The 27,710-nt window shown below is 43.6% G+C and overlaps 1 protein-coding gene across 1 annotated transcript; it reads right to left on the reverse strand.

Annotated features, from left to right (window-relative positions):
- On the reverse strand, nt 1-27,710 carry MINDY4B (MINDY family member 4B). Its single transcript, XM_060242704.1, has 11 exons — nt 27,608-27,710; nt 21,817-22,010; nt 19,722-19,841; nt 18,008-18,102; nt 17,609-17,774; nt 15,143-15,208; nt 13,719-13,789; nt 11,606-11,678; nt 5,518-5,691; nt 1,504-1,684; nt 1-283 (listed from the first exon to the last, which is right to left on the reverse strand). The coding sequence occupies exons 1-11, from the start codon at nt 27,708-27,710 to the stop codon at nt 144-146; spliced, it is 1,383 nt and encodes a 460-aa protein (XP_060098687.1). The 3' UTR covers nt 1-143.

A 27,710-nucleotide genomic window follows, 5' to 3' on the forward strand; every position in this document is an offset into this window, starting at 1 on the left:
ACAAAGCTGGAAGGTCAGCTCAGGTGTCCACATGTGGTCCATTGGCAACAAAACTGTTTTTCCTCTGGAGTTTCAAAAGTGCCTGAGGATGAGAGGTCAGACAGGACAGACACCTGACATACCTACTGTGCTCTCCATCCTCATCAGAAGGGGATGGTCCCATTCCAGTTGATGGCAGCCCCTTTCCATTTAGTTCGGATTGCCATTTCCACAGAAGGAACTCTCTTTTTGGCATTACTTTCCTCTTCACAGTGCTTTTCTTCCCAGTGGTGAGAATGAGTGTCTGAAAGGCAAAACACCACGTCAAGTCAGATAGAGAATCCAAACAGCTTTCTGACTAACATTGTGATGGAGTGGTTGGACTAAGACCCGGGGTGGGGGTGGGGGGGGTGGGCAGGGTTCAACCTGGGTTCAAATCTCCATTCAGACAAAAGCCTCACTGAGAGATGGGGTACAGCCTGGGAAAAAAAAATACCTTGCCTTTGAAACTGAGGCTTAATGGAATATTATTTACCAGGTGATGTTACATACCTTCATGCATAGAAAAGTTTTACCTCCATGCATAGAAAAGAACTGAACATTTACAACTGATTCATGAATAAGAGAGAACCAATAGGCTGGAAATAATGAAATAGAAAAGAAAAGGCATAGCATTTAAAAGGCATACTAGTCCTGAGAAGCATCAAGAGTGCTTTGAATGCCAACAGCCTGACAATGCGATTCCACTTTGAATCACCATCACTCAGGTCTGGGGAGGGGGGAGGGGAAGATGGAAAACAGCAAAAAAGAAAAAAAAAGTTGCCTGTAATGTCTGCAATTTCCACAAAAATGGACTGCACACGTGATGGCAATTTCAGATGAAGCATTAGTGTGGTACTACCCCCAAGCTATCCAAAATGCTCATGGTACTTTTCAAACTATCCATGCAACTCTTCTGCCTGTTCCTTATTCAGCATGACAAAGAGTACTCATAATATCCATTACTGCTTGAGTGCTTAGTACAACCCCTGCCCCCCCCCCCCGCCCTGTTTCTTAATGTATTATATAGCCTTAAAAAGATTGGGGATTCCTCCTTCTCCTCCATCAATAATGCTTTTAGAATTCTCCCCTAGGACTATCCTTCTCTTTAGGGATGCCCCCAACTCCTAATTGCTAGAAGCATCGTTCAATTCCACTCTCAACAAGAGCTTTTTCATACTGTTCACTGTGACTAGGATCTGAATATTCTCATCGTAAGTGCTATTTGAAACACCTTTTATTCTGTAACGTGTCGCTTTGGAATGTTTTTAAGACACTTATAAAGGAGAATATAGTCAGTTTCATAATCAAATGGTGCCTTTGAGTCAGTATAGTTTTTCTCATTCAATTTAAGGAGATGGAGAAATGCACAAAACCCAGTTCAAGTGTCACTTGTGACAAAGTTCTTGACATATACAGAACTGAAAACGTAACCAGGGTCTTGATTTAACAGTCCGTCCCTCTCCGGTAAACACAAATGCCTACCTACTGTGAGATGCACTGTTGTCTTCTGCCAGGGCTGCCCATTATAAAAATACAAATCGAAAAGGTGCTCCATTTTCCAGTCAGACAAGAGCAGCCTATTAGTGCTGAAAAGGACACTGCACGTCCCATTGATGTTGCACAACCAAATAGGCAGTTTTGGAGTCTTCAGCATGCTTCCAATCTAGAGCAGATGGGATGTAGTGTATACAGAGTTAACCACATGAGATAAGATGATATTTTAAAAGTTTGTCTTTTAAAAGTTTTTGTTTTGTTTAGAAAAATAAAATAAGGGCCTTTGAACTACTGAAATTGTCACTTATGGCACCCCATAAAGATTCTGTGGCTTCATCATTAGTTCTTGTGCTTTGGACAAGGATTTCTTCTTTCACCACAAGCTAAATCTGATGTGGTAGAGGGCTAATTGCTCTCTCTGTTTTCTAGGTGTCCAATGGCCTCAAGGATCTGCTCTTTGCCCTGCGGGGGAAGGAGACACAGGCAACATACAAGGAACCTGTATGTTTTCCTCACCAGGGTAATGGAGTTGCTTAGGGACCACTTCTAGGTACCACTTAAAGGTTGGGAAAATAGCACTAGGACAGGGGAAAACATCCCTTCCAGCATGGCACTGCTACAGTCAGACTCACCCCCTTCCCCATGACTGTTTACCAACAAAACCCCATCAGAAAATCTATTCATGGGCTTGCCGCATCCTTTCTAGCTTGGCCCAATTAAAGAATGATTATGGCTATCTTGACTGCTGTTTTCTAAGCTGTATATGTATAGAAGCTTTCAACACTCTAGTACATAGCTAAGGCAGGTGTGTTCCCACACTCTGAGAACATTTCTCATGCCCTCTTTCTTCCCTGTGCATGAGGCAACTTTAAAGAACTTTAAAGCATTCATAAAAATGTAAAAAATTAAAACAGGCCATTTAAGCAGCAATTGCCTGCCTCCTTTACAGATCTCAATCAACTCCCAAGCACTATTCTGAAAAGTCTTTTAAACACCATCAGGGCAATAGTCCAGTGTCCTTTCTCTGTTCCACAAGCTTGGGGCAACCACCAAGAAAGCCCTTCAACATACAATGATGACTCTTAAGGCAGGATAGCCCAAAGTGTATTGTAGCTGGTGAGCAGGTACAAAAAGATAGAATGGGCCTCTGATGCCAAACTATGGGGTCTTGCCTAGGAAAATTCATGCCACAGCTATCTTTTGAAGTATCTCCAGATGCTTAAAACTTTTCATTCTGCACAGTGTGTGAAAAGATAGACCTCTTGCTTAAAAATGGCTTGTATCAAAATGTTCATAAAGTTAGAAACTTAGGGAGGATGGCTGGTTGTAACTTTAGGGTCAGGTTTGAAGGCTCAGCTGTATTTTGAAGGCTCCTGTTTTCATGTGTCAGTCTCTGTAAGTCACACATTTTGGGATTTAACCGCTTTTGTAGTGGCTTCAAATGCCAGCCCATGCAATCAATAGTGATAACCAAGGAAGTTCCTGGAACCTTGGTGGGGGGCAGTGCCTGAGGAAGGTGGTGCTTAAGCGGGGGGGGGGGGAGGGAAGGTCAGGAGGGTTGTGCTGCCATAGACTCTGCCCTCTCAAGCTGTCATTTTTCAAGGGCAATGGAAAATATCTGGGAAATATCTCAAGATTTTGATGGTGGAGCCTGGGGATGGTGAAGTTTGGGAAGGGGAGGGGCTCCAGTGGGTTATAATGCCACAGAGGCCACCTTCCAAAGTTGCCATTTTCTCCAGCTGAACTGATTTCTGTTGCCTGGAGATCAACTGTAAATCTAGGAGATCTCCTGCCACCACCTGGAGGGTAGCAACTGACCTCTGAAGTCTGGAGATCAGTTGAAATTCTGAGAGAACTCTAAGAGCCAAACGAAAGGCAAGGGAGAACTCATGGACACTGGCAGAACAGGCACCTGCCCTCAGCCCTTGCACCTGTGCAGCCATCTGTGGCTTGCAAGTCCTGAGCTGCCCCTCCCCTACCCCCGGTGGGTGTAACCTTTCCTTATTTCACTGCCACCACTCACTGAATTTGTCACTGCCATCTTAGAGGGACAGTGAGACCCCTCTGGCCAAATCTTCTTGTTTGGAGGTGAAATCCCCAATCTTTGGGGTGGCCCTGGAGAGTTGGCAACCTCAAAAACAGGCCTTTCCCTTTCCCTTCTCAGGGTTCCCCCCCCCCCATTACTCTTGATAACATGCAGAGTGGGGAAGACAAAGTGGTCAGAGCATGACCCCGTTAGCTCCAAAAAATAAGGATTTATTTACACTGTTAATAGGGAACACTTATATTGTTAGGATAAGGCACACTGCAAAGGAAACCCCACACTGTGGACTAGGGTTGCCAATCCCCAGGTGGGGGCAGGGGATCCCCCAGTTTGGAGACCCTCCCCCCGCTTCAGGGTCATCAGAAAGCGGGGGGAGGGGAGGGAAATGTTTGCTGGGAACTCTATTATTCCCTATAGAGATTTATTCCCATAGAAAATCATGGAGAATTGATCTGTGGGTATCTGGGGCTCTGGGGGCGGCTGCTTTTTGGGGTAGAGGCATCAAATTTTCAGTATAGCATCTAGTGCCTCTCCCTAAAATACTCTCCAAGTTTCAAAAAGATTGGACCAGGGGGTCCAATTCTATGAGCCCCAAAAGAAGGTGCCCCTGTCCATTATTGCCTATGGAAGGAAGGCATTGAAAAAGTGTGCTGTCCCTTTAAATGTGATGGCCAGAACTCCCTTTGGAGTTCAATGATGCTTGTCACAGCCTTGATCTTGGCTCCACCCCTAATGTCTCCTGGTTCCACCCCAAAGTCTCCTGGCTCCACCTCCAAAGTTTCCAGATATTTCTTGAATTGGACTTGGCAACCCTACTGTGGACCAACAGGGCACAAATCAAACAGAAGTATCCCTACACCTCTCTCTCGGCTTGGCTTCGCGAACGAAGATTTAAGAAGGGTGCAATAGTCCACGTCTGCTGCAGGCTCGCTGGTGGCTGACAAGACCAATGCGGGACAGGCAGGTCCGGCCACAGTGGCTGCAGGGAAAAGTCTGATTTAGGGTTGGTGCTGTAGCAGTGCGATTCTTCCTCAATCTCCTTTTGTCCTCAAGACCAGCTATGCGTGCGTTCTCAAAAGAAGAGACAGCCTGGTGGATGGTGTGCCTCCATGCTTTACACTTCCCTAATTAAGGATAGGGTTTCTGCTCCAACAGGCCTCCAGCTCTCCTTCACCTCTCTCTTCCTCTCTCCAGAGAGGGCAGGGGAACCCCAGACTGGTACCAGCTGATTGCCTTGGTTTTGTCTCCTGACTCTCAGAGTTCCTCACATCTGTGGCCTGGCCACCCTGAACAGTCCCTCCACAGGAGTAGAACGAAGACTGCCTGCTGCCTGGTTGGACAGGAGTATATATAGAGGTTGCCCTGTCCCTTGAGGAAGTTCTCCTTTTCCCACACTTTTTAGGCCTAAGGCTGCTGGGCCTTGTAGGTTAGAGGAGGAGGACATTTTGAACTACAAATAACAGCTATTTTAAAACTAGGCAATTGCCAGCAATTTAACCATTTTGTTACAGACACCACAAATTTTCTGTTGTCATTTAAAAGTCATTTTAAAATGCCAGAAGGACCAATTGGGCCTGCAGAATGGAAATCTTTTCCAATGCCAAAAGAGCTATAGGCAGCTCTTTATCACATTTAGTTGGGCTCTAGGTCCCACCTAGAAGTTGGCGAACCTCATTTGGCATAGTGGTATGGGGGAAAGGTCAATCCTCCCACCCCAGTCCCAAGACAAATCATGGCATGTGTTGCCTAAGTGCATTTTAATTCCATGACATGAGGAAAGTAGCACTGAGAAAAATACTTTTCTCTATTAGGCCACATTTCAGTTGATGTGCATTAACAGAGTGGAATTTATCTAAACTCAGCAAGTGAAATGGAAAGTTATGTGGGTGTAGCTCTTGCCTGCGCCTGGACCTGAAGGTACTTTGAAGAGCAATGCAAGACCTGCATGATTAACTCACCTGTAGAAGCTGGTGATTCTCCACTTCATCCTTGCTCCAGTGTAAATAACCCACATCACTGCGGGACGAAACACCATGCAGCAACTTTTGCACATTGCCTTCAGCGTCAAGCTTCTGGACCCCATTAAACACATGTGGGCTGGCTCTGCCAGTTAAAATTATATTCAAAATTGCCTAGAGAGGCAGAAAAATAACTTAAATTACATTTTCAAATAAAAAATGGACCTATGGTGCTGGTTCCACTAACCACCTGTTTAGTTTTGTAAAGTACTGGGGTCGGTGCAGTAAGAGACCAGAGTCGGAGAGTGATTTCAGCAAGCTTTACTTCAGGAACACCAACACAGACTGAGCTCTATTCAAACCTTCTGCTCCTTTATACAATTCTTGCCCCCTTCTGATTGGTCCTTAACTATGTACATGGATTGGCTATTTACAGGGGCCTAAGGGCCTATCAGGGTACAGTATGAGCCTAGATGTTAATTGGCTACTTATGTTTCAATCCTTCCCCTGATTGGGCACGCTTAGGCCTTCTCTGGAACCCTGGTGTGGAGTACAAGCTTTGCTTGTTCAGCTTCCCTCCAAAAGTAACAGTTCCCTCCAAAAGTAACAGTTCTCCCATTTGAGCCTAGGACACAACACCCCTCCCCCCATAGTTCCAGCTATCAGGTGACATAGTCCTGGAGATATGCCGGAGGGCGGCGGTCTCGTGTCGAGCGTCGGAGCTCCGAGGGGACTGGGCGTTCCGACTCGGTTGGTGGTTCCGCGGCTGCAGAGCTGGAGACATCTGGGACGGCGGCCCCGGGAGACCTGGGTTCAGCTGCGCGGTCGGGGGTCTCCTCCTGCTGGGCCGAAGCGGGCTCCACGGAACCCTGTTCTGTGTCAGGCTCACGGGGACTTACGTTGTCCGGATCTGGAGCCTCTGACCTTGGCTCCCCGGCAGGCAGGCGACCACAGAGTTGGTCGATGTGTCGCCTCAGGAGATGTCCACCCTCCAAGGTCACTGCATAGGAGACCGGTCCGGTGACGTGGTCCACCTTTCCAGGGAGCCAGGCGGGGCCAGTGGTGGCATAGTTCCGTGCCCACACTGTCTCACCTGGGTAGAACCCTCTGGGGGCTTTAAGGTGTTCCGGCGCCGGTCGCCTGTCTGGGGCTCGGTCAGGGTGCAGCTTGTCCAGCAGGGTGGTGATGCGGTGGCCCATGAGGAGTTCAGCTGGACTGTGACCTGTGGAGGCGGTGGGTGTGGTCCGGTAGGCCATTAGGAAACACGCCAAGTCTTTTGGCCAGTCTGAGGGGCCCAGACGGTTCAAGGCCTCCTTTGCGGTGCGCACCATCCGCTCTGCCTGGCCGTTGGTGGCTGGATGAAACGGGGCAGAGCGAATGTGCCTGATGAGGTTCCTGGCTAAGAAGTCCTGGAACACTGCGGACGTGAATGCTGTGCCGTTGTCGGTGACGATGGTCTCCGGCAACCCGTGGGTTGCAAAGATGGCCCTCAGAGCCGTGATGGTCGCCTGCGATGATGGCGAGGGCACCTGGACCACCTCCAACCACTTGGAGTATGAATCCACTAGTATGAGTAGAGTCCGCCCATGGAAGGGGCCAGCAAAGTCCATATGCAGTCTTGACCAGGGGTTTTTGGTGGATTCCCATGGTTGCACTGGGCCACGTGGGGGGTCAGGCCTTGACACCTGGCATGTTGGGCACCTTTTAACCCAAGCCTCAATTTCTGCATCGAGGCCGGGCCACCAGACATAGCTCCATGCGAGAGCCTTCATGCGGACTATGCCCGGGTGTGCCTCGTGCAGGGCTCTAAGCACTTGGTCTTGCAAGGGTTTGGGGATGACGACTCTGTTGCCCCATAGTAGGCAGCCTTTGTGGGTGGATAGTTCGTCTTTCCGGGCTGCAAACGGAGTAAATTCCGGCCCAGTCGAGCCCTTGGGCCACCCCTTCCCCACCCAGTCCAAGACACGGGAGAGGACTGGATCACGAGCGGAGTGGGCAGCAACGTCGCGGGCGAGCAATGGCCTGTCCGGAAGCATGTCCATCAGTAGGATCTGATGAGCCGAGGCTGGATCGGGATCCACGTCAGGCAAGGGCAAGCGGCTCAGGGCGTCAGCATGGCCCATTGCCTTGCCCGGGCGATGCACTAGGGTGTAAGTGTAGCCAGCTAGAAAAATGGACCAACGGAGGACCCGTGGGGACAACACCTGAGGGGTCTGCCGGTCTGATGCAAAGAGGCCCAAGAGGGGTTTGTGGTCTGTATAGAGGGTAAAGGGCCGGCCGTAGATGTAATCATGAAATTTTTTGACGCCGGCCACAACTGCCAACCCTTCTTTGTCGATTTGGGCGTAGTTCCGCTCTGCCGACGAGAGGGTCCGCGAGTAGTATGCGATAGGGACTTCGGTCCCATCAGGGAGTCGGTGGCCCAGAACTGCCCCCACACCATAAGGGGATGTGTCGCATGCAAGGACCAAGGGCAGGGTCTCGTCGAAATGGGCAAGAACGGAGTTGGACATCAGGAGGCCCTTGATATCCTGGAAGGCTTTAGCGTGCTGGCGGCCCCACGCCCAGGGTTGGTTCTTGTCTAGAAGCTGGTGCAGGGGTTCGGCCACCACTGCCTTGTGGGGGAGAAAAGCATGATAAAAGTTTAGGAGGCCGAGGAAGGCCTGGAGTTCTTGCTTGTTGGTGGGCGCTGGAGCATCTCTGATGGCACGCAGCTTAGCGTCGGAGGGGTGGACCCCCTGGGCATTGATGGAGAACCCCAGGAATTCCACCCAATCCACGCCCAGGAGGCACTTCTCCCGTTTGACCTTGAGGCCGGCTGTTTCAAAACGTTGTAGGACTCCTCTAAGGCGGGCGGCGAATTCTTCAGGCGAGGCTGCAGCGATCAGCACATCATCGAAGAATGGAGTGACTCCGGGAAGTCCTTTTAAAAGAGAGTCCATGAGTTCCTGGAACAACCCCGGAGCCACACTCACGCCAAATTGCAACCGCTTTACTCTAAAGGCCCCCTGGTGGGTCACAATTGTTTGGGCGTTGGCCGTGGCCTCATCCACCGGCAGCTGTTGGTAAGCTTGGGCCAAGTCCAACTTGCCAAAATTTTTTGCGCCGCCTAGGGTGGCTAAAACGTGGCTGACGATGGACACAGGGTATGCGTGGGCCTGAAGAGCCTTGTTGAGGGTGCACTTATAGTCTGCACAAATCCGCACCTCCCCACTGGGCTTGACTGGAGTCACGATGGGAGTTTCCCAGGTTGCGTGGGTGACAGGCTCTAGTATTCCCTGTGCAATCAGTTTATCCAGTTCCTCCTCAATTTTAGGCTTGAGCGCAAATGGAACTCGCCGCACTTTAAGCCTAATAGGCCGCACTGTGGGGTCGAGGTGTAGTGTAACTGGAGGACCCGTGTAGCAGCCCAAGGTGCCATCGAAAACGGCCGGGAACTCTTCACAAACCTTGTTAAAGTCCACTCCGACAGTCTTATTGACCCCCCTGATCTCTATTCCCAGGGGCTTGAACCAGTCGAGACCCAAAAGGTTTGTAAGGTGGTTCTTGACCACTAGCACTTGTAGCTGGCCCTTGAACCCCTTGTATTGGACTGGGACCGGGCCCACTCCCAAGATAGGCACCTTATTCTTCTGGAAGTCCACTAAGGTAAACCCCGGGTCCCTGAGACGAGGCCTCAGCCTGGTGGGGATTTTAAAAAATGTCTCTGCCGCTATAATAGATGATGCTGACCCAGAGTCCACCTCCATTTGGCAGGGCACCCCCCCGATCCCTACATTGACCCGGATTTTGGAGGGCCTGGCTGGCGAGGGTAGGTACTGTACCGGGTATGGGTGGGCGTGGAGAGCGTCGGTCTCGAAGTCTGGCTGGCCTTTGGAGTGCGCAGATCTTTGCGGGACGCGTGCTCGGGATGTGGATCTGCAGGCACACGCGATGTGGCCTTCCTTGTTGCAGAGTCGACAGGTGGCATTCCGGAATCGGCAGGTCTTCCGCTCGTGCTGGCCCCCGCAACTTGCACATGCAGGTGGTGTCTTGTGTCTCATGCCCTGTGGGACATGGGTGGTCTTCCTTCCTGCTGAACGATAGCCGGTTTGTAGAGCTCTGTGCTCGTCCGAGTCCTCCATAGATTGTTCAGGGTTGATCTGGTGTGTCACAGCCTGTCTTGTCAGCCGTGGCTCTGCTGATCTGCCCTTCTCCCAGCTGGTGGCCACGTCGATTGCCTTTGTTAGGTCGCACTCGGAGAGGGACAGGAGTTTCTGTACTAGTTTTTCGTCCCTCAAGCCCCATACAAACTGGTCGAGCAGGGCTTCATTGAGGTCTGCGAAACTGCATCGGCTTGCCACCCGGCGCAGGCTTGTCAAGAACGCCATGGTGGTTTCGCCTGCCTTCTGTGTCCTTTGTCGGAAGTCCCAGTGCCGGGTGAGCTTGGTTGGCTGGGGCTGGAAATACTTCTCCAGAGCGCTGATGATGTCGTCCACCGGCATCTCTGAGAGCTTCCTGGGTTGGAGAAGAGCCCTGGCTAAGTCCACGGTCTCCGTGCCACACGTACTGATAAGCAGAGCTCTCTGCATGGTAGTCTCTGTAATCTTCCGGAAGGTCAGGTATGACTGGAAGCCTTTGACCCACGAGTCCCACAGCTTGGGGCGATCGATGCTAAAGGGCTGCAGGAGGTTAGCTGAAGCCTCCATTCTTGGCAGCGTGTCTGGGCGGCTTGAGAGATGGAGTGTGCGCAGAGCGGAGGTGCGGACCCAGATGGCTTGGATTTAGCCACCTTTCCGTGTTCCTGGTTCTGTTGCTGGTTCTTACTGGCATCCCATCCTCATCGCCAGTGTAAAGTACTGGGGTCGGCGCAGTAAGAGACCAGAGTCGGAGAGTGATTTCAGCAAGCTTTACTTCAGGAACACCAACACAGACTGAGCTCTATTCAAACCTCCCGCTCCTTTATACAATTCTTGCCCCCTTCTGATTGGTCCTTAACTATGTACATGGATTGGCTATTTACAGGGGCCTAAGGGCCTATCAGGGTACAGTATGAGCCTAGATGTTAATTGGCTACTTATGTTTCAATCCTTCCCCTGATTGGGCACGCTTAGGCCTTCTCTGGAACCCTGGTGTGGAGTACAAGCTTTGCTTGTTCAGCTTCCCTCCAAAAGTAACAGTTCCCTCCAAAAGTAACAGTTCTCCCATTTGAGCCTAGGACACAACAAGTTTACTGAAGAGATTGCTAACAAAACAAGCATTGTTTTTCTTTTACTTACTTACTTATTTATTTTAGTAAATTTCTATTCCGCACATTCCCCGTAGGGCTCAGGGCGGAGTACAACATATAATAAAACAATATAATGCAATAAAAACATTTTATAAACAGACTACTCAACAGCACTCAGATTACCATGACATCACATATTGCCCAGCCTAGCCATCTCACATCAAGATATCTCATAGGGATGGCAGTTTTTATTCCATTTCCTAGCACAGATGACAGTACTGGCTGGGGAGGCCAATGAGATCAAGAATAGACACCCGCAGCCTCAGCTAAAAGCCTGGTGTAACAGCTCCATTTTACAGGCCCTACGGAAGGCTAATAAGCCAGGTAGAGCCCGGATGTCGATATGGCGCTGATTCCACTAGGTTGGGGCCAGGACTGAAAAAGCCCTGGCCCTAGTTGAGGCAAGGCAGGCGTCTCTTGGGCTGGGGGCGGCCAACAGATGTTGGGAGGCCGAACATAATGACCTCCTGGGCATAGCAAATACATCAGAAGAGGAAACAAAACACATGCAGAGCCAGACCTCCATCCCCACCCCCCTGAAGGAAACAGAAATTTTGGGGAAACCCTATTTAAGCATTAAAACACACCACAACAAAAAGGCTGTGGTTATCACAACCTCCTCCTATTTTCCCATTTTTACTCTTTAGAGAGCACAAAACAAGAGCCAAACTCGATCAAAATGGATATTCTGAAAATTTATGGATTTTTAATGCATTTTTTCTGTTTGCATTATAGGTTAAAGAGGGAACCTTTGCATAAATCAAAATACATGCATAAGAAAAGCAGTTAAGGAAACCCAAAGGCCATGCATAAACTTGCTTGTCTACAGATGAAAGTTCCAGATCTACACTGTAACAGATGAGTTGTTGTGAAGTCAAGGTCTTTTTGAAGCCTATGCAAAGAAAATAGTAATACAGTGTGAACATTAGTGGCAGAAACTAGAAATAATTTCTTCATGCAAACTAAATGAATGTACTGAGTTCTCACACAATGCAAAATCATTGCCCTGATTCAGTGATCTTTTACAGAAGAAGAAGAGGAGGAGACTGAATTTATACCCCATCCTTCACTTCGAGTCTCAGAGCAGCTTACAATCTCTTTTTCCTTCTCCTCCCCACAACAGACACCCTGTAGCGTAGCTGGGGATGAGAGAGCTCTTTCAAGAACTGGTCTGAGAGAACTGTGGCTTGTCCAAGAGCACTCAGCAGGTACATGTGGAGGAATGGGGAATCAAACCTGATTCTCCCACATTAGAGTCCATGCACTTAACCATTACACCAAACTGGCTCTCAAAACACCACTGCACCTGCATGTGCATGCATGCACGTGTGCACACATACAGAGCTCCCCTCCCCGCAAGGGGTTCCCCACTCATTGAGTCAGAGGAATACTACATGCGTGCAGGGCTTTTTTTTTTTGTAGCAGTTACTCCTTTGCATATTAAGCCACACACCACCTGATGTAGCCAATCCTCCTGAAGCTTATAGTAAGCCCTGTACTAAGAATCCTGAAAGATCTTGGAGGATTGGCTACATCGGGGGGGGGGGGTGTGTGTGTGGTCTAATATGCAAAGGAGTTCCTGCTACAAAAAAAGCCCTGCATGTTTATGCACCCACACTCATACTACATCTCCTACTAAAGACAGAAATACATTTATGAAAATTAACTGCTTTTATAAAGTAACAAATAACCTTAAGGAGCAATTATGAACATTTTGCCAATAACTATTCCTTGCTAAGGGTCAATGTGAGCAATCAATTGTGACCATTACAGCTTTTAAGTATTAATGAAAAGCAAGAAGGATTTTCCAGTTATTCATTGTTAAAGCTGTAAGTGTTATTTTCTGAATATCCGAGCATCATGCTTGGGCATTTACAGATATACTGCATAGAAATTGAGGATTTAGAAGGAAACATACTCAGTGTCATTGGCTGAAACCTCTTGAAGGAAAACCACTGGAAATATCCTAAACATTATAAAAGTATCACTGTGCGAAAGTAGAATTTACAGCTGGTAGACATCTCTGTTCCCTCCTTAACAAATTTAACAGTTACTGATTTATAATCTGACTCAAACCAAAAGCCCTGTAGCATCCTAGATGCTAACACTTCCATTGTAGAGTAAGCTTCCGTGGGCTTGAGTCTACTTCATCTGATGCCGTGAAATGTCAGTGAAGTATCAGCTGCAGTGAGCTGCACTGGATGTAAGTGGATTCAAGAACACAATCCATGTAGCAATTTTTATTAGGACCAACCCAGTAACATCATGTAACTGTGCAAGCTTCCCAGATTACTCGAGCTGTTTTTCAGGCGCCATGTTACAAAACAAATTATTTAAGAAGAGCTTTGAGAAGGCAGAATGGCCCAGGATGGCTTGTGCTATGTTAGAACAAAATTTGAACCCAGTAGCACCTTAAAACAATGCTTCCTGAGTGCAAGTTTTAGTGAGTTCAGGATCACTTTATTGGATGCATTCAAACCATCCCATGGTCCTTCTACAAACTTGGTATGTAACATGTATAGATTTGTGTGTGTGAAGTGCTGCCAAGTCACAGCTGACTTAAGGTGACCCCAGCAAGGGACTTTCAAGACAAGTGAGAAGCAGAGCGGGTTTGCCATTGTACTTCCCATCCAAGTCCTGACAATACTTAGCTTCCAAGAGATACACAATGCCATCTTCCCTCCTATATATAGGCTTACTACTTTTTAAATGCAGGGTTTAAAATAATTTGCTAACTTTTATTTTGTAAGCCACCTTGATTAGGTTATATGGAGAGGTAGCCTAGAAATTTTCTAATTTTTTTAAAAAAAACAACCCTGTTTTCTTTGTTTGAATGTTTCTTCCATAAGATTTTCATAATTTTATGTTGACTAGACTGTTTTGGAAAATATTGCTTAATGTAAATCTAATAAAGAATAAAACCCATTTTTACCTTTCAAATGTCCGTGAGAAAAGTAAACTATATAGAAATAAGATCACCCCATGACTTCCTTCACAGCTGAGCTAATAAAAAGACAAGAATGCTGAATGTGAAAGCTTTACTCACAGATATGCTCATAGTACACCTATTTCTATTAGTTTCACTGAAAATGAGATAACCCTAAATATAGCGTTGACTAACCAAAAGCTAGATTATATTTAAAGATAGGTTAATGGTATTAAATGATGAATTCGTCTGCTACAGCAACTGTCACTGCATATATTTTTCACTTAACTGTTTCTCCTCATTCTCCACTAGTCCTCGCATGCCTGGTACTAATCTGTACATTGGATAAGGCAAAATGTACATGTTTTGCATGCAAAAGATCCCAAGGTCTCTGTCATTCACTACATGCCACTGAAGATTTTTGCAGATGAAGGTGGGGCAATTTGCACCATGTGCCTTCCCTAGGGTTGCCAGCTTGGTTCAGGAAATCCCTGAATATTTGGGAGTGGTGCCTAGGTGAAGGAAGGTTCTGTTTCTCCCAGGAACAGCATGGGAGGGGGAGGGTATTTGGGTTGCCATAGGAGGGAGAAGTGAGGAAGTCCAGCTCCACAGATGGAAATTCCTTTAGAGCCCATGGAAATCTCCAGTGGATCCAAGTCCTAGCTGGGCTCCCACAGCCTTTAGAGCACATTCAAGTAAATATCAAAGCTGTGTCCATAGTTAGTGTATCAAAATTTGACATATTAATGTACATTAATTTGATATTATAGGTATTAATGTACACAGTATGAGTCTACACAAAATGAGATAAATCTTGCCTTTCTTTAGTAGACAGTAGGGTTGCCAATTGTAGCTTGGGAAATTCCAGGGACCTAAATGACATATAGTATCACTCATATATGGTGAATAATGCACTTTTAGTCTGCTTTCAGTGCACCTTGCAACTGGATTTTGCTGCGTGAAATAGGAAAGCCACTTGAAAACAATCACTAAAATGCATTGATAGTGAGTGGAAGTGCATTACTCAGTATGTGTGCAAGAGTCCACCTTCAAAGCAGCCATTTTCTTCAGAGCCATTTTCTTTGGTCTGTGGGCTGAAGATCAGTGGATAAATCCAGAAAATCTCCAAGACCCACCTAGAGGCTGGCAAATGGTGAGGATAAAACGGAAGAAGGGAGAATGGTATATGTCATCCTGAGCTTCTTGGGGAAAGGGCGGGAAAAAAATGTACTAAACAAAACCCAATAAATAGTTAATCTTTCCCCTACCTAACTCTTGTCTCCTAGAAAAGTTGCTCTGCTCCCCTAATCCCATTCATCAGCAAAGGCAAGGGTGAAAATTCATGTGAATTAGTTTCCTTCAGGTTCAGTTAGAACAGGACAGATGGCAAGAAAGAGCACTTGTACAGAAACTGCATATTCTCTACTTACACAGTGGATGTGATCACACAGAAATTTCTCAGCTGCTTCTTTCTCAAAAAAATCAAACAGCCGAACCTGAAAATTAATATTAAGAATTTCATTAATGGAAGAACAGAACATCCATAGCATCAGTCATTTGAAGTGCTAATTCACTCCTGTAGCCTGACCACATGCAAATGTGCTTGAGTCTCATGGGTTTTTTGCTTTAACCAGAATTTTGTGAACGTGAGCTGTGTGAAGATCTGCCTGACCCAGGATCCAGCTTCCCTTCTCAGTCCAGGCAGCCAGACTCTCCCTTATCCAGTTTGGTGTAGTGGTTAAGTGTGCGGACTCTTATCTGGGAGAACCGGGTTTGATTCCCCACTCCTCCACTTGCACCTGCTGGAATGGCCTTGGGTCAGCCATAGCTCTGGCAGAGGTTGTCCTTGAAAGGGCAGCTGCTGTGAGAGCCCTCTCAGCCCCACCCACCTCACAGGGTGTCTGTTGTGGGGGAGGAAGGTAAAAAAGATTGTGAGCCACTCTGAGACTCTTCGGAGTGGCGGGCGGGACAGAAATCCAATATCATCTTCTTCTTCTTCTTCTTCTTCTTCTTCTTCTTCTTCTTCTTCTTCTTCTTCTTCTTCTTCTTCTTCTTCTTCTTCTTCTTCTATCTGCTTTGCAGTACATCAAATGGAACAGCTGAGCTGGGCTGTGTTGTATTTATGTGTATGTGGGATTTCTGTCTCATGCTCTTATCTCCAGATAAAGAGGGGAGATAGACTGTGAGTCCATGGAGATTTCATATGTGAGTAAATATACCAAGAGCCCGGTGGCGCAGAGTGGTAAGCTGCAGTATTGCAGCCCAAGCTCTGCTCATGACCTGAGTTTGATCCTGGCAGAAGCGGGGTTCATGTAGCCAGCTCAAGGTTGGCTCTGGTTGCCAAGTCCAATTCAAGAAATATCTGGGGACTTTGAAGGTGGAGCCAGGAGACTTGGGGGGAGGGGGTGGAACCAGGAGACTTTGGGGTAGAGCCAGTAGCATATGTGACAAGCATAACTGAACTCCAAAGGCAGTTCTGGCCGTCATATTTAAAGGGACCACACACCTTTTAAATGCCTTCCCACCATAATGGATAGAGGCACCTTCCTTGGGGGTCATAGAATTGAACCTCATGGTCCAATCTTTTTGAAACTTGGAGGGTCTTTTGAGGAGAGGCATCGGATGCTACGCGGCAAATTTGGTGCCTCTATCTTAAAAAAACTCCTGCCCAGACCCCCACATACCAATTCACCATTATACCTTATGGGAATCAATCTCCATAGGGAATAATGGAGTGCCCAGCAGACATCCCCCCCCACTTTCTGATGATTTGAAGTGGGGGGAGGATCTCCAAACTGGGGATCCCCTGCCCTTACCTGGGGATTGGCAACCCTAAGGTTGACTCAGCCTTCCATCCTTCTGAGGTTGGTAAAATGAGTATCCAGCTTGCTGGGAGTAAAGTATAGATAACTGGGGAAGGCAATGGCAAACCACCCCATAAAAAAAAAAGTCTGCCATAAAAATGTCATGATGCAAGGTCACCCCAGAGTTGGAAATGACTGGTGTTTGCACAGGGGACTACCTTTACAATATACCACAGCCAATTCCAATGCCACATTCCATTAACAGCAAGGAAAACAATGTGTTCAAGCCCAAGACCTTTTTCTACCTTAATTTACTAACAGTTATACTCTTCTAAATACAATTGACTTCAATGGATTTAGAAGGGTAAAATTCTCCTTAGAATCACAGTACAATCTAGATATGTTAGATAACTAAATAACTAAATAAACTTTACTGAAGTTAATTACTTAGCTTCATTTTGAGTTCTTTTATGATGTCTAATATGAAAGATATTGTAGCATCTGGATTCACACTAATGCTGTGCATTTATTAGTCACTTTTCAATAAAAATACCTTTCAAAGTGACATAAAATTAAATGATACATGGACATTTTTGACATTTCTTTTTAATAAACAAAACAGAAGAACTATCAACATCTACTTCAATATAATTTCTTTCATTTTTACAGAAAATCACAAAGACTTTTCTCTGTCCAACTTTTCTCTCCTTCTCCTGTAATTTTCTGTAAAAATGAGGGAAATAGTTTAATTTCCTCTCATTGTATCTGTAGAAGCGAGCTTTGGCTCACAAAAACTCATACTTGAAAAAATGTTGTTAGTTGTTAGATACTACTGGGCTCCTGTTTTGTTTAGCTACAGTAAACTAACATGGCTGCTCCACTTGACTATTCTTTAACAATTTTTGGGAAACGAATGCCTGTATGTTAAATAATAACAGTGTTTAATACAAAAACAGACAGGACTCTGGAGGATGTGACTTTATCATTTGTAGTAGTATATAAAGTATAACGCTTCAGTGAGATTTTTGACTTTTTGCGTTTTAAAGTCAAGCCAGACTTTCTCTTTCTCCCCACCCACAAGTTCTCACTCACTCTTTCAGTAAAGTTATCCACTTCGCAGTCTATATTTGGAGCCCAATAAGTATCATTGCTGACAAGGCAGATAGTAGCTTTCTGACCTTCTCCTGCTGTCCACAGAATATCTGTCAAAGCTGACACAAGAGCCTTTTCTTGTTCTTTTTGGCTTAATTCACACAAACTGTAAAGCAGGATACAAAAAGGTCTGATATGAAATCCACGCTAGTAAAACAGCATAATAATGCAATTCATCAGCTTTCAGTCTCAGAAAACACATTATGGTTTTTCATCCACTAACTATAGACTATGTTGCATATGGACTTGGTGCTGTCCACAGAACCCTTGGTACAGAACCCTTATTCTCGGGCACAATTCACAGTGCATACAAAGATACTCTTCAGTGCATTTCTATACCTTTGAAGATGGGTTTTCTCCTCTTTATTCTGTACAAACAGTAAGTATTTAATGATGTTCACCTGAACAGCCATCTGAATAGCTATTGCTCCACCCTGAAAGAAAAAAATCAGCAAATTGCTCTTTGCAAATTAATTTACTTACAGATATACATATATAAATCAATTAGCATTTCAAATCACTGATGTTCTAACACTGTATCCTTCTGTTTGTAGAATTAGCACCTCAAATGCCTAATATCTCAAGGTTTTGTTCTTCTTATAGTAGAATTATGAATGTTAATTTACCAGTTGGACTGTTTGATTTCTTTTTTAAAGTAGTAGCTCAGAAATGAGAAGGACTTTGGTAAACAGATGTGAAACTGTTAAATTCCACTATCAGGCTCTGAGCCTATAAAATGAAAGCGGTCAGGAATATATGTACTATTTCTGGAGACTGACGCGTCTACATAAGTAGAACTTATTTTAAAAACCATTAAAACAATAAATTCCCAACATCATTAAAATGAAACCTAAGTTAAAATACACATACAAAAACATAAAAAACAATTAAAACATAGGAGGGATCACTGAGGGAATGTCAGACAGTACAAAAAAAAAGCCTTCTGCTTCAGGCAGAAGATTTCAACAGTCAAATGAATCCCTGGGGAAAGAGTTCCAGAGTTTTGGTGCCACAACTGGTCTCTCCAGTTGACTGTGACAACCAGGGCTTTTTTTGAGCAGGAATACACAGGAACACAATTCAGGCTGGCTTTGTGGCAGAGTTTGTGGCCTAATATGCAAATGAGTTCCTGCTAGGCTTTTTCTGCAAAAAAGCCCTATGTGAAGCAATGGTGATGTCAGGGGTGGCCTAATATGCAAATGAGTTCCTGCTGGGCTTTTTCTGCAAAAAAATTCCTGGTGACAACCATCAGAGTTTAGCTGCCACAGCCAACTGGACCCTAATAGTGTTACAGAAGGTTCTCTCCTGGTAAGGATGCCAAATCTCCAGGTGGGAGCTGGGGATCCCCTGGAATGACATCTCATCTCCAGACTACTGAGATCAGTTCCCCTGGAAAAAATGAATGCATTGGAGGGTGGATTCTATGGCATTCTACCTGATCGAACCTGTCCTCCCCAGACTCTATTCTCAAATCTCTGGTTTTCCAACCTGGATCTGGCAACCCTACTTCCTCATCCCCCAACAGTGGCTAGGGGACACCTGACAACACTTTTTCCTGGATTGCCACTCCCCTAGTCTCAGAAGGTGGGGACACCTGAAGCAGGGGCTTGGAAGATTACCAAAATGCTTAGGTAAGGGAGTAGGTGATCCTTTGGGTGTACTGGCAACTGAGTATTGTTATAATGATACAAAGATATAACAAAGTATATAAACAGATTCTCTGAATTCCCAGCTTCCATTCCCCCCCCCTCAAAAAAAGTCTCTAGCTTCTTCTATTGCAGAGATATGCCTTTCCTCTTATATGTCTGTAACGAAAGGGGATAGAAACTTTAAAAAAAATGAAAATTGGGAAGCCCCATTGCCACTGCACTGTACTTGCAGCCACAGTAACAACAAGAAATCTACATGTCTGCCCCGTGTCTCATACAGAGTCTCATTTTACATGGAGAAACTGAGCTTCATATCTAGAGATTTTACTTGGTCCATTCTACTGGCTCATGGGTCCTCTGGGATTAATCTGAGAGACACTATTTATCAGTATATGGCAACTCACCTTATCTATCTCCAGTGCATAGGCCAGGTCAGCACATGGCTCATGAAATCTAAAATATGCCCTTTTCCATTCGTAGCTGAAGACTTGGAATATGCTTCCAAATAACATCATTCGTAGTCCCTTAAATTGGAAGAATAAAATTTATAGTCTTGATTTAACGGAAAAGAATCTGACATTTAAGACAGAATTTGGATTGTAGATTTCTGTCACTTTTACAAAGACCATGATTTAAGCTTGCCAGTCCTCAGGTCCCCCTCCCCCTCCCTGGTTTTGCAGGCTCCTCCTCACCACCATCCAGCTGGCCACCGGGGAAAAGCCCCATCCCAACAGCCACCATGTGCCTTTAAACCTCAGCAGGCTTAGAAGATGTTTGCAACTGCTTTTGTTTTGGAATGTGTGTGTGTGCCTTTAAATCTCAGCAGCAGGAAAGCAGAAGGTGGGGTGAGCAGGCAGAGCCACAAGTGTGTGAAGTTGTGAGAAAGGCAGAGTCCCTCTGTTTTGCATTCACTTCAGAAATTGTTTCTATGGTAAAATGGATAGGAAAGGGTTAGCTAGAACCCATGCTGCTCTCCTTTCCTGTCCCTGTCTGAAGAAGCTAGTTGAAATACAGCAGATTGTTACATCCAGCAACTACTGTGAGTAAATTGCCCCAGTAAGATTGCAAACCTGTGTGCTTGCAAACTCTGTTCATTTTGTCTGCTTTGTGTGTGTGTGTCCCTCTTTAAAAAGGCATGCTTGGAAATGCTTCCAAAGCCTGACAAGGGGACTTGTTAGGGTGTGACAAATTTCATTTTCATGTAGTGGAAGTGCAGCTGCCAGGGTACACAAAAAAAAAGAGGACAAGGAAATGAAAACTGTATTCAGGGGAACTGCACTGCTGTATTTTTATTTATTTATTTAGGGAATGGGAAAGTCTCCTAGCTCCATCCCCAAAGTCCCCAGATATTTCCTGAGTTGGACCTGTGTGAATTTTCCCGTGTGAAAATGTTTGACAAATCTGGAGCTTTGGTATCAATTTAACAAATCTCCATACCTTTCTTGCTGTAGTACCCTCTCCCCCATACTTTTAAAAATAGTTAAGGAGAAATAGCCTAATAGCTCTACAGAAGTGGCTTTTTCAAAAAGTCATTGATCAGATGATAAGCTTGTACAATATCAGTGAATTTTCATTTGAACTTTAGACTACTCTGAGTCTTTATGTACCCTGTTTATCCTATTTCTTAATTCTGTCCATCTGTTCAGACCTCTGACCTCTCTCATAATTCATTACGTATAACTGCTAAATTCTGTTGATTTGTGATGGGATTCACACCTCACCTTTCTAACCCAACTCCTCCATTTTCCTCTTACATTGAGAATTTACTCTGGGAACATTCGTGGCAGAATTCACGACAAGCCTTTCTGTCTTACCTCCTTCTCCTCTTCCTTCTCCCACCCTTGTAATCTTCCTCATAAGAAGAATTCCCAGTGTGATTTCCCTTCACATATTTGAATGAGTGAGCTGTTACTCACAAAATCTCATGTTGAAATAAGCATTATAGTCTTTAAGATGCCACCAACCTTCTGTTTATTTTTCTGCAACAAACTATCATGGGCATACCTTTGCAGCACCTCTAATGCCATAGTGATTTTTGCTAAAACAGTACCCAAGAGCAAAGTGAGTTCTAAATGGGTGTTAACTGCACCAGCTATTCCTAATATCTTCAGGGACACATCCTGGAGAAAATAACAGTTGTACATATTCTCTGAAGCAGGGAAGTCCACATCTCCCAGGTCATCTACTGACCTTATTGGCCTGGTGGAATGCATTAAATCTAAAAAGACAAAAATCTCTAAAACAGGGTTGAGGAAATTAAAACAGCACATCTCACTAAGTAATTGCCCTTTCTCTAACTTAGCATCAGTTTCTGCATTGCAGATTAGCAATGCCCTTGAAAAGCACTCCAAATAAGCAAACCATTTCCTTTTTAATTATTTCTAGCAACAGCAACTTGCAGCGTTTATTCCAACTATGCTCCTGGATAAGATTTCTGTGTGTCTTTAATGGTGGTTAGATTAAATTTCAGCTCATACTTAATTGAGAAGGTCTGCTCACCACTGCCATTTCCAGTGAGATAGGTTGCCCTCCTAGGTTTGATGAGACCAGGAGCGTTTTAGGAATTGAATGAAGGCTATCGGATGGGAACTGGTCCTGTTTTAGGCAACTGGTAGTTGCTTCAGCAGCATCCTCTTTGTCATCATCAGGTTTGGGGTTTTGACATTTCTGTAGCAATAAAAGAGAAGCAGAAACTGAGTTATAACAAGTATTGCTTCAAATGTAGCAGTCCCAATAAACCTATTCCTAACTGCGTTACCATCACGTTATTCTTTTTCTGACTTTGTTTTCCTGCTAATATTATCCTAAACAAAGGGCCATAGCAAAACATTCTCAGGTAATATATTTTCTCCTTTATCTGCAAGAAGATAAAAAGTTATTTCAGAGGTACATATCTAACTCCCTTTTTTAAAAAAAGCATAAGATTTTAAAAGACAAAACCTGCCAGATCCTCGCACAGTTTACAAAATAATCTTTTATCTAATTACAGCTGGTGTCTTGAGCATACTTACTTCAAAGTAGATTCCACTGAAATTTGAAAGTTTTAGTATCTACGAGCTGAGAGGTTATTTCAAAGCCCTATACACTGTTCCTATAAACATCACATTGTTGTAAATGATGCCACCTCACAGAGAAGCCCCAAACAACACTTGTTTTCAGCTATCAAGGTCAACTTGTTTTTCAGTCACAAGAAGGCAACTAGGTTTGTTTTACTTACTAGTTGATTCTTCTTTACTTCCTCCTGCAGTATTTCTATATAACTTAATTTATAACCTACACATCTTTTGAGCTGCTGCGCTTTTGGTCTGAGATCCATATTTGCCAATAGAATGAGAAACGTCACAGAGAAAGTCACCTTGTGACAGGTGAAAAAGAGACCAGACGGGACGTGCTGCCCAGGATTACCGGGGAACAGGAATTCTCCTTGTTTAGAAACAAAGTGGCCTTTGTCATAGCTATTGCATTCAAAGTTGCAGATACCAACTCTAAAGTCCTGTCCTCCTCCTCCATATAAATTAATACTTGCACATTTTTTTAAAAAAAATATTTTTCATTTTTGCCCTGATGAATTCAAAAAGTGATTAGGAGAATTAATATTAACTTTATTATCTATCACTAGAACCTTGGGAAATGTTTTAAGAATGAGTGGAATGTTTAGTTAGGAATTTAGGAATGTTTAGGATGAACATCACAAGCAAAACCGAAATGTAAGAAGGTATTACATGTTTGTAAGCCATACATTTTTTAAAAAAGGATTATTTTACAATAGCTATAACTTCTGTTACTTGAACACTGTTCAGTCACTTCTGATTCTGGGACTATTAATATGCTTCTCTCTGATACAAATACTGAGATCACCCAGAAAGTTGCCAAATTCTGTTCCCAAGCAATTAAATTGTGCGCTATCTGGATTTCTCAAATTAATGCTGAGGAAACAGATTGTAATTTTAAATAGTGTATTCTAGTATATATTTTATTGGAGCTGCACAACTTTTCCCATTAGATGCACTAAGTCAGAAGAGGTTGGATTAGTACTATTTTATCTGCAATATCTTGCTATTTGCATCAATGTTTAATCATAATTATAGCAAATAGCAAGCCTTTATTGGCATAAAACAGGTTTAGCATTAAAATAGCAACATAAATAATATAAAATCCTAGATTATAGAGTACATAGGGAGCTAAAATATATAAAATAAATAAAATATATATGAGTCGAGTTTAGCCAAATTAAATAATTAAAACAAATAAAACGTGGTCATTCCAGAACCATTCTCTGTCGTATTTCCATGGCCTGTTGGAGAAATCTTGCCACCATTAAAGTTATCTCAGCACAAGTGTCATTTAAAAGTTTGTGGACTTTGCCTGAATCAGCACAGCCCAACGTATCTGCTAAGGTATCTTTCAAGTATATACAATGAATATCATCATAAAGAGGACAGTTCAGTAATACATGGGAAATAGTTTCAATACACTTGGAATTACAAAGACAGTGTCTATTAGAGTACTCAATCCTGTTAAATCTACCAAATAGGATAGCAGATGGTAATGCATTACATCTCGTTAACGAGAACACACGCCGTTGCTGTGGAGCTTGCAGAGAGGAGAAATACGACGCTAATTTCCCTACTAAGAGAGGAAGTTCGAAATTCAGCGGGGAGCAGGACTTGTTGGCCAGGCTATATAATGTTTGCATTTCAATATCTAGAATTCTGAGCTTAAGTTTCAAAAAAGCTTCTTTTAAGGATAGCATAAGAAGTGAATCTAAATCAATGCCCATAGATTTTATTTTCCTCTCAATAAATACTAGCCAATTTGACAAATTAGATTCTGAGAGCAGTTGATATAAAAGGCTCTCTGAGTCAGAGTGGAAATGTAGCCGTAGCCAGTATTTAAGTGATATTAGCCATGCTTGTGTTTCCACAAGATTTGTCCCTGTTTCTAAACACAAAACTGCATATGGTACGCACTTTGGGAATCCCAGAATTTTCCGTAGGAATTTTGATTGGACACCCTTCAATGTTATCAGTGTTTAATCTTTTATTTTTATGTTTATATTTTACATGTGTCTTTTTATAATCTCTCTGTAGTTGCTGCTGTTTGTACTGTGCTGTGCCTCTGGTCATGGACTGTAATAAAGTAAACTGAACAATAACCATAATACCATAGCATACCAACCCTTTAATGGCATAATAGATTCAAATAAAAATACACAGAATATAAACATTTAAACATTGGAGATAAAATCAAAATTATGCTTATAGATGCATTCAAACATGGTCAGAATTAAATTTAAGGATGTCAGCCAGAAATTTTGCCACAACCTCACTAACCACCCTCTCAGTATCACTCAATAAATAATAACAGGGTGGCAGAATAGACAAATCTGGGGGAAAAGAAAGCTTGCCAAATAAATCTTTACGGAGGTTATGGTAAAAAGAACAGTCAAGCAATATATGCTGGATTGAGTCAGGAGTATTCGCTCCACAGGAGCAAAGTCTGTCGGCTAAAGGGACTCGCTGATATCTCCCTTGTAAAACTTTGGAGGGAAACGCATTTAGTCTAGCCAACATAAATGCCCTGCGATGACTTGGAATGGTTAAGACTGATAGATAATTGGGCATTTTGCCACAGAAAGCATAGAGACCTAAGGAAGCTGGAGAGCAAATATAAGGGTCTGTTGGTCGTAATTTCGTTTCCTCCGATTCCCACAGTCTTAATTTAATACATCTTAAGATATATGACTCATCAGAGGTAGAAAAATCATCTACCTCTAACCCCAATTGATTGAGTTTGGACAGAAGCACTGCTGTCCAGGATGAAATATATGGGTCTCTTTTCATACAATCAAGAAGGCTGTTAGGATCTGTTCTAAAGTGAATTTTGAGCCAGAATTTAAACACTGCAATCCAGGCTTTTGTCTCCACCAAAGACTGACCCACTTCAGAGCAGAGAGCAAAGTAGGACACACATTTTGGCAAACCAAGAATTTGTCTAAAGAATGAGGCTTGAATGCCCTCCACTTTCCTGGTAAAAGCTGAGATCCATATAGGGATACCATAGAGAATTTGGGCAAGCATTTTGGCTTTGAACACTTTAATTGCTGCTGGAACTAATTGGTTGCCCCTTGCAAAGAAAAACTAATTTGAGCAGCTGAACATTTAGCCAAGTTGACGGTGTTGTTACGATGTGAAACCCAGCTTAACTTGTGATTAAAAGTGATCCCCAAGTATTTAATTTTTTTTATTTTTTTAACCATAATAAATAAAGCTAATTTACATTTAAGTCAACAAATATATTACTTTTAATTTTAAATTATACACTATTTTTTTTCAAAAATTAATTTTATAGTCCAGGACAGATGTGAATATGTAAGGTCACCAATATCAATTGGCAATTGATATTGGATTGTTGGATTGTTGCTACTTTATTATGTTGTATAAAATTCAAGGGGGAATAAATGTCTATTTTTTTGTGAATGGATGTTTCAATAAGAGCAATTTTCACTATATAGTGAGGGCATTACTTTATCACACTTTCTGAAATACATTGATTTATATACATATATTTGTTGTGTCTAAACGGATGCTGGTTAGTTCATTACATTTAAAATTATTATTGTTTCAAAATGCAGCAACTGTGACTTTGGCAAGGAAACAGCAAGAGAATATCCATATTATAACGTAGAGCAAGAGCTATAATAAATAGTTGACTTCTTTTCTTGAAACTAGACAGGGTATAAATGTCTGTGTGTTTCTATAAAGACTAGGATTCTAACAACAGTTTTCATGGTGCACTTTATCGGATGCACAAAACCTGCAATTAATTAATCTGATTAAATAGACTCTAATCCACAAATACTTATACTAGAACTAAAAATAAAATAAAGCCTTTAAGGTACCAAACAACTTATTTTTGATTCAACAGACTAACATGGTTCAACAAAACTTCCATGATTGGAATGTCTGTCTCTGTGTGACAGTTGACCTAGGGGCTCAACCAGTAGTTTGAGACCAGGTACAATCTTCTAAGGGCCCTGAGATCAGGATTGTGGTCTCGGTACTGTGTCCAGACTTACAAATAGTACAGAAGCATGCTAGCCACAAGGCTCTCCATTTAGCCCAGAACTTAAATGTTCCTGAAACCAAGAGGCCCCACCTGTTTCAGAGCTTCATCTGGCCACAGTTTGATTGAGTCTCAGGCCATTTCTCCATTCAGCTTTGCTCCAGATCTCCAAAGCAATATAGGGACTTAGGCAATAATCACAGACTACCAGCATGTTGCTTTGTTGTTGCTGAGCTGCCTCTTTTTGGCCCCACTTTGGGGTTGCCAGGTCCAATTCAAGAAATATCTGGGGACTTTAGGGGTGGAGCCAGGAAACTTTGGGGGTGGAGCCAGAAGCAAGGGTGTGACAAACATGGATGAACTCCAAAGGGAGTTTTGGCAGTTGTTAGGAATATATAAATACAAGGCAAAGCCAGAAAAAAAGGCCAGTTCACATTTCAGAATTTTTTTTGGCCGGGAGGGGGGGCAGACTGTGAAGCTCATTCCAAATTGCTATAAAATATCTTCATATTATTCTTGATATCTGTAAGTTATATTTTAACATGGAAATTCCTTCCCTTACTTGCAAATCAATAAATAAAAAAATGATGCTTTTAAAAAAATTCCCACCACTTAAAAAAAAATTTCACAGGGGATCTAATTATGAATATGACTTTGGAATTCATTTTAAACTTCCTTTTTAAATGCTGCATATGGATAAACCTCCCCAAAGCTCATTTCCAGGCTTTACTTTCACAAGGGAAAGTCACTTTTCAAAACATAATTGCAACTAGAATGGCGCCCCAAGTAGAGAAAAGTTACCTGATGAGTTGTTGTATGACTGACTTCCAATCTGAAATTGGGAAAAAAAAAATTAAACACAGCTGATACAGCTAAAAGCACGAAGGACATATACGTTTCCATGTGGAACAGGACAGCGTACAAACAGTATCATCTGCACTCCACCTAATACAGTCACAGAAGCAGTATCACTTGCCCTGCACCTAACATAGTCAGCTGATCATATGCATAAGTCACATTAAGTTTCATAAGGCTCGCTTCCAAATTTGTGTCCACAGGACTGCATTCTTGCAGTGCAATACTAAGCATGTTTACTCAGCAGCAAATCTTGCTGACTTCAGTGGGACTTAGAGGTGTGCATAGGACTGAAGCCTTAAAGGGCGATCTAACTACTGGAATGTGCAAGAATCAAGTACAGGGAAGAAAAAGTCTTACCCATGCCAACTGAAGATCTTCCTCCACTTCTCTAGATCTGCTATTTTGCTGGATATCTCCTCCAATTCCTTCTGTCGTAAATTGGGTGCACCTGGGGGTATCTCTTTATCCAT

The sequence above is a fragment of the Heteronotia binoei genome, chromosome 6 (genome assembly GCF_032191835.1).
Source record: "Heteronotia binoei isolate CCM8104 ecotype False Entrance Well chromosome 6, APGP_CSIRO_Hbin_v1, whole genome shotgun sequence".
NCBI lineage: Eukaryota > Metazoa > Chordata > Lepidosauria > Squamata > Gekkonidae > Heteronotia > Heteronotia binoei.